Below are 7,841 nucleotides of genomic sequence, written 5' to 3' on the forward strand. Positions count from 1 at the left end.
CACACACACACCCCACACATACCGTACGCCACACACACACCCCACACATACCGTACGCCACACACACACCCCACACATACCGTACGCCACACACACACCCCACACATACCGTACGCCACACACACACACCCCACACATACCGTATGCCACACACACACCACACATACCGTACGCCACACACACACCACACATACCGTATGCCACACACACACCACACATACCGTATGCCACACACACACCACACATACCGTATGCCACACACACACCACACATACCGTACGCCACACACACACCACACATACCGTATGCCACACACACACCACACATACCGTATGCCACACACACACCACACATACCGTACGCCACACACATACCCCACACATACCGTACGCCACACACATACCCCACACATACCGTACGCCACACACATACCCCACACATACCGTACGCCACACACACACACACACACACTTTCGGGCTTCTGTACTTGTGAGGTCTCTTGCTGACAGAACCCAAACCTGGATCATCAGAACCGAATGTTCAACTGAGACCATCCCTGATCCTGAACCCTCAGACAGACCACCAGAGAACCCGTCCTCACCATCTATGGTGTAGAAATACTCAGGAGGCTCCAGCTGGTCCCGGTGGTTGGGTCAGTCTGTTTAGCTCCAGCAGCAGCGTCTTTACCGTCTCTGAATTATTACCCTTCAGTGTATTTGGTAAAAATATTATGCATTTGCTTGGCTCCTACACGGTAGGCCTTCCGTCCAATATTTGACATGTTGATCACACCGCAGTCTGAGCCAAGGCAGCAAGGCAGTTTAAAGTTCCTCACACAGAACACCAAGGGCATCGAGACAAAGTAAAGAAACGCCCCGCAGAAGGGCTTTGAAACTGTCAAGAGCTTCAGAGCTCCTGCAGGCGGTTTGTGTTGACACCTTCAGTCCTGCAGACGGTTTGTGTTGACACCTTCAGTCCTGCAGTCGGTTTGTGTTGACACCTTCAGTCCTGCAGTCGGTTTGTGTTGACACCTTCAGTCCTGCAGTCGGTTTGTGTTGACACCTTCAGTCCTGCAGTCGGTTTGTGTTGACACCTTCAGTCCTGCAGACGTTCTAGAGGCGTTCCTCAGATAAACTGTGGCTTTAACGCTCCGGTGCTGGTATGAAATAATCAAAGTACGAGTGTAGAACACGTGGTCGGCCATGTTTTTTTACCACATGGCCTCCAGCATTCGTCCTGTGGATCCAGATTCTGATGGGGGTGTTTGTTATTGACCCTGTTCTAATCTCGACTGTACCAGCACTTCTCTGGTTCTGCAGCCTCGTAACGTTCCGCTCACTAGATCCTTTATAAAGTTTAATTTTTTACAGTGTGGAACATCGTGTCCAGGTCTACAGTCCAGGTCTGTGTGGGACTAACTTCAGGCCGTCTGAGATGGTAAACAGACCTGAATGACATCGTTCACACGGGGGGAGGGGGGGTGTTCAGGAAGTGTTTGTCTTATCGCAGGATACGTCCAGTGTTTTTGTTTCCTGCTATTCTTCTGTCTGTTGGTTCCCACACACACGGAGACCCTCTCGTTCTAACACCAGAACCCTGTTCATCCTCTCACATACTGGTTCACCAGCTAGACCTTGGTTAGACCTGGGTCTGCACTTATTTTGATTTAGACTTGTCAAGTCTGGACTTGGATTAGTCCTGATTCTTGTTTTTCTAAATCTGGACCAGGGTTAGAATTAGTTCAGGTTCTGTAAACCTGGTTTGGATTAGACCTGGATCTATAAATATGACCGGTTATAGCTTGCTCTAGCCCTTGATTAGATCTGGTTCTTGTTCTATAAATCTGGACCATGTTGGGCCTGTTTTTGAGTGGCCTAATCCTGAATTAGACCTGGACCTGTTTCTGTAAATTTGGACCTGGATTACACCTGGTACCTGGTACTGGGTCAGACCTAAAATTCTGTGAAGTGTGGAGGTGGGTCAGCTCTGCTCCTGGACGTGGTTTGGCTCTGTTGGAGGATCCGATGGACCGGTGGAGCTGCAGGATTTGAAGCGACACCCTGACCTGCTGTCATGCACACGATCCACCGTCTGTGTCGAGTCTGCATCGAACAGAACCTCCCGCAGGTCTGAGTCTGTTTACTGGGTTTTTATCAGGGGGCTCTGGTCGGACCTCTTCTTCATGTGTTTCCACGTGAAGTGACAGAGGACGAAATGTTCAAATATATTGTGAAGCTTCACAGGTCAGAACTGTTTAGATCGTTCCTCTTTACTTTCTCCAGCTCAGCAAAGACACAACAGGGAACCAACAGTTTTAATATCAGTGAGTTCAGTTTATCTCCGCGCTGCTTTAAACAGTGCTGGAGGTTCTGATGGACAGCGGGCTGTGTTCAGTGGAACCCAGTAGAATTTGTAATTGCAGTAGAGTTGATCTGAGTCTAGCGTTTATCAGTGAACCGTGTCAGCTTTCATCTGCGGAGGTGTCATTTAATGGGCAGGTTTTTGAATGGAGTCTGGTGGGGCCGAGGATTTGTGATGATGTTCACTGATTTGAGGGCCGAACAACAAACACTCGAACATGACCGTTCATGTGGAAACAAAACAGCAGGAAACGAGCGTCTCCTCTGATTGGCTGCACAGTCTGATGTCACTGCTCGCTGTTTGTCATTTCCTGCCACAACCTCCAGGCTTTCCTGTGTGTGTGTTTTTAGTCCAGCAGGTCAGATAAATGTTTAAAATCTTCATGTTTAAACCATCTGCACTCCGCGTGTGTGTTACTGTGTGTGTGTGTGTTACTGTGTGTGTGTGTGTGTGTTACTGTGTGTGTGAGGTTGATCAATAATTCACACACAGATTGAAACTGAGTGATTTTACTGAAAAACTGCATCTGACAGGAGAGATGGTGTGTGTGTGTTACTGTGTGTGTTACTGTGTGTGTTACTGTGTGTGTTACTGTGTGTGTTACTGTGTGTGTTGCACTGTGTGTGTTACTGTGTGTGTTTTACTGTGTGTGTTTTACTGTGTGTCAGTGTGTTGCACTGTGTGTGTTTTACTGTGTGTGTGTTTTACTGTGTGTCAGTGTGTTGCACTGTGTGTGTTTTACTGTGTGTCAGTGTGTTGCACTGTGTGTGTTGCACTGTGTGTGGCACTGTGTGTGTTACTGTGTGTGGCACTGTGTGTGTTACTGTGTGTGGCACTGTGTGTGGCACTGTGTGTGTTACTGTGTGTGTTACTGTGTGTGGCACTGTGTGTGTTATTGTGTGTCAGTGTGTTGCACTGTGTGTGTTACTGTGTGTGTCAGTGTGTTGCACTGTGTGTGTTACTGTGTGTGTTACTGTGTGTGTTACTGTGTGTGTTACTGTGTGTGTTACTGTGTGTGTTACTGTGTGTGTTACTGTGTGTTGCACTGTGTGTGTTACTGTGTGTGTTATTGTGTGTCAGTGTGTTGCACTGTGTGTGTTACTGTGTGTGTCAGTGTGTTGCACTGTGTGTGTTACTGTGTGTGTCAGTGTGTTGCACTGTGTGTGTTACTGTGTGTTGCACTGTGTGTGTTACTGTGTGTGGCACTGTGTGTTGCACTGTGTGTGTTACTGTGTGTGGCACTGTGTGTGTTACTGTGTGTGTTACTGTGTGTGGCACTGTGTGTGTTACTGTGTGTGTCAGTGTGTTGCACTGTGTGTGTTACTGTGTGTGTTGCACTGTGTGTGTTACTGTGTGTGTTGCACTGTGTGTGTTACTGTGTGTGTTACTGTGTGTGTTACTGTGTGTGTTACTGTGTGTTGCACTGTGTGTGGCACTGTGTGTGGCACTGTGTGTGTTATTGTGTGTCAGTGTGTTGCACTGTGTGTGTTACTGTGTGTGTTACTGTGTGTCAGTGTGTTGCACTGTGTGTGTTGCATTGTGTGTGTTACTGTGTGTGTTACTGTGTGTCAGTGTGTTGCACTGTGTGTGTGTGTGTGTTACAGTACGTGTGTTACTGTGTGTCAGTGTGTTGCACTGTGTGTGTGTGTGTTACAGTACGTGTGTTACTGTGTGTGTTACTGTGTGTCAGTGTGTTGCACTGTGTGTGTGTGTTACAGTACGTGTGTTACTGTGTGTCAGTGTGTTGCACTGTGTGTGTGTGTTACAGTACGTGTGTTACTGTGTGTGTTACTGTGTGTCAGTGTGTGTGTTGCACTGTGTGTTGCACTGTGTGTGTTACTGTGTGTCAGTGTGTTGCACTGTGTGTTGCACTGTGTGTGTTACTGTGTGTCAGTGTGTTGCACTGTGTGTTGCACTGTGTGTGTTACTGTGTGTCAGTGTGTTGCACTGTGTGTGTGTGTGTGTGTTTGAACAGGCGGCGGTCCTCCGTGTTGTCCGGCGCTACTCAAACACTCAGCTGTCCAAACAGAAACTGATTGCTGCACTTTAACGCTTCAGTCGTCTCGCTGATGTGAACTGTTCTGAAGGCGCCTCCGCCTGATTGGCTCAGTTGCTGAAAGCTGACAGTCAGCCCGATGTGGACCAAACAAGCAGCTGGAGCTGAGAGGGAGTCACATGATCGGCGACACTGATGATCAGTAAATGTGTTAACGTGTTTCTGATGATCAGTAGTCCATTAACCCATCAGCAGCCGATCAGTTTGTGACTTCAGGTGAAACACGAGAGAGAAACTTCTTCTGTTAAAGGGATGAAATCAGACTCGTCAGACGGACGCCTGGTCATCGCTTCAGCGACGCTGTCGCACGTGTAGGTCAAGTTAGCAACAAAACATACAGAGCATCCGGTTAGGCTATCAAAATAAAACTAGTGGTTAACGTCGCAGTTTTGGTTGCTTGACTTAACTAAAAACATGCGTTGCTGACGTTTTGTTCCACACAGGAAACAAATACCAGAGTCCTCGCGGTCTCCTGGGGGGGGGACTGAGTAAACGGGGTCCTTGTGTTAGGAGGGCCCACAAAGAAAGAACAGCCGTGGAGGCGCCCACAGGGAATGCTTATGTACAGGGTCCAGATGTTTGTGCGACGCCCCTGACCCCAACCTCCTCCTGCTCTGTTAAATATCCCACGCCGACCTTTAGCGTTCAAACGTGACGCTACAGTGTTACAAGCTGACGCCAACGGGTCTTTACCTGCGTACATACGTGATGAGGGAGTGAGAACGTGTTTCCCTTTTACAATCAAAAACTGAAGCATCACTGTCCAGCTTTCCAGATCAGTGGTAAACAGAAACGTAAAGGTTCTGTGTGGAACGTCCTCAGACCCTTGTTGTTAGTGACTCCGGTGGCCGTAAACTGAACTGCAGTCAGCTTCTGTTGCTCCGACGTGACAAACACGAGGCTGAACGCTGGAAACGTCACGTTTAGAGGAACGTTACTGTCTGAGATGTTGCTCTGTGACACCAACCCACGCCAGGCCCACGGCGAGCAGCCACAGCTTAGCTTAGAGCTAGCTAGTTGGCCGCCCTGTCTTGCATCGCTCTTTGCTAGTAGAAAGTGATCGTTGGTTCAAACAGGTCCAGTTGGGCCAGAGCTGTCCAGGGTTCACCTCCAGCGCCTACGACAGGAAGACTCTCAACGACAGCTGCAAAAGGAAGCACAGGGACTGGATTAAGTTCAGCGGACTATGAGACCATCACCGCCCACGCCATTTTCTGACCACCCAGCCAGAGCAAACGCCATCTCAAGAGCTGCAACCACCCCAGGAAGAAGGCTGCGGTCAGAGCTAAGCTAACTCCGCTCAGACCTGAAGAGCGAGAGAGAGAGAGAGAGAGAGAGAGAGAGACATGTCGTCAGTTTACTTTGATTAGGCATGTTGGCCAGCTAGCTAGCAAGCAAGCTAAGGTTAGCTACAACCCAGCCACGCTGCGTGGATCTGCCCCACAACGCCAGCTGAAGTGGGTCAGGGTCTACCAGCCAGATCAGCACCGTGACTCTGAATGGATGTAAGACAGTCTTTTGTGCTACGTTAGCTAACTAACGCTCTGCAGTAATACTGGCTTTGGCTTTGGACTCTGGGTCGGTGGGTGCCAGTCATTTGTTGACGTTAGCGGACTCCATTGCTAAGCTAACATTAGCGCGTGTTGCACGTGGACGTCGCTTCACCGCCTGCCGTCAGACACTTTTGGAGGTTTAGAAAGTCTAATAGGAGCTTCGCCTGTCTCCAGTCATCACTGTGTTAAAATGTGACTCTGTGGACATGTGGACCGGGCTGACCCTGCAGAGAAGCACAAACACTGAGGGTCTCAGTCCTCTTTAAAGACCTCAGCCCCTGCAGGAGTTTTAATATCAGCCTGTCAGTCTGAGCTCAGGGACATTAAACTTCCTTTGTGCAGAGAAAACTCTCAGGAGGAGCCGACCTTTCCTCCGGACCGCCAGTGTTTGCAGAGTCATGGAAACAGCTCGGAGACCAGGACACAGATAGACCTCCAGTCTGGGTCTGACAGAAACATCTTGACTCTGTCAACATGAGTGAACACGGCGCCCCCTGCAGGCTGCACGCTGCACTGCTTGAAACGAAGACGGCTTCATAGCAGAACGTCAGGAGACGAGTCTTCGTGTCGGTACCCCGTCTAACTGAATGTGACACCTGAACCAGGAACCGGACGTGTCGTTGGTTTATTGATTGATAGTTGTTTCTTGGTTTCACACAGATCTGAGCTCGTTTCCAGAGAGATGATGATTTTATCATCATGTTTGTTTCAGATTGTTTTTCTTTGATCATCATCTGCAAAATCCTAAAATTACATTTACTCATGTGGCAGAGCTTTTACCCAGCGTCACACACAAACATCCCCACAGTGGCACAGGGGGTAGAGCGGGTTGGCCGTTAATCGGAAGGCCGGCGTTTAAATCCCCGGCTCCTCCAGACTGCGTGTCGAAGTGTCCTGCCGGCTGTTCACATTGCTCCACCAATGTGTGAATGTTGAGCTCAAAGACTAGAAAGAGTGCGTGTGTGTTTCCATATGTACTGAGCTGACAGTCTCTGCTGCCCGTGTCGTCGTCTGCAGGTGAACGTTGTTCGAGGAAAAGATGGTTTTGGATTCACGATCTGCTCCGACTGTCCGGTCCGAGTCCAGGCCGTCGACTCTGGTGAGAAACCACAAACGCACTAAAACTGTGATGTCATTCTATACAACTGGTAATAATGTCTGTGACATCATCAGTGACATCATCTGTCTGTCTGTCTGTAGGCGGTCCGGCTCATCAGGCGGGTCTCCGTCAGGGAGACTCGGTCCTGCAGCTGAACGGACTTCCTGTCGAAACCTGGAAGTGTGTCGACCTTGCCCACGCCATCAGGTAACCACGCCCCTCATTCTGACTCAGTACCTGTGGAGAGGCAGTGGGAGGAGCATAATTGTCCTCGCCAAGACACATTGTAGGAACGCCCACCACAGGAGTGCTTTACCCGAGATTCCCGTCGCTGAGAGAGCGGATAGCAGGATCCTATGGTTGACTGCGTCAAAGGCAGCTGATAGGCCAAGCAGGATAAGAACCGAGGACTGGGCTGCAGCTTCAGCTGACCTTAGAGTGGCCCCTCTTAAAACCAGACTGATCGGATCTAGGAGGTCATTCACTGAGGAATTCTGAGATCTATTAGAAGACCTCAGCCCTCAGTACAGTCTGAAGGCGGCCTGTTTCTAAAGTGATCTCAGATTAATTCAATTCAATTTTATTTATATAGCGCCAAATCACAACAACAGTTATCTCACAGCGCTTTTCATAAAAGAGCAGGTCTAGACCGTACTCTATGATGTTATTTACAGAAGCCCAACAGTTCCCACCAAGAGCAGCACTAGGAGACAGAGGCAAGGAAAAACTTCCTTTAAGAGGCAGAAACCTCGAGCAGAACCATGGCTCAGGG

The 7,841-nt window shown here is 49.1% G+C and overlaps 1 protein-coding gene across 3 annotated transcripts in view; it reads left to right on the forward strand.

Moving 5' to 3' along the window:
* Positions 1-1,611: 1,611 nt before the first annotated feature.
* Positions 1,612-7,841, forward strand: part of LOC123960835 (regulator of G-protein signaling 3-like) — a 24,820-nt gene continuing 18,590 nt past the window's right edge. For all 3 annotated transcript variants that reach the window (XM_046035806.1, XM_046035808.1, XM_046035807.1), the window contains exons 1-3: positions 1,612-2,127; positions 6,988-7,069; positions 7,171-7,276. In XM_046035806.1, coding sequence (XP_045891762.1) covers positions 2,074-2,127; positions 6,988-7,069; positions 7,171-7,276 — 242 coding nt within the window. In that variant the 5' untranslated portion in view covers positions 1,612-2,073. The remainder of the gene's footprint in view (positions 2,128-6,987; positions 7,070-7,170; positions 7,277-7,841) is intronic.

The sequence above is a fragment of the Micropterus dolomieu genome, linkage group LG21 (genome assembly GCF_021292245.1).
Source record: "Micropterus dolomieu isolate WLL.071019.BEF.003 ecotype Adirondacks linkage group LG21, ASM2129224v1, whole genome shotgun sequence".
In the NCBI taxonomy this organism is placed as follows: Eukaryota; Metazoa; Chordata; class Actinopteri; order Centrarchiformes; family Centrarchidae; genus Micropterus; species Micropterus dolomieu.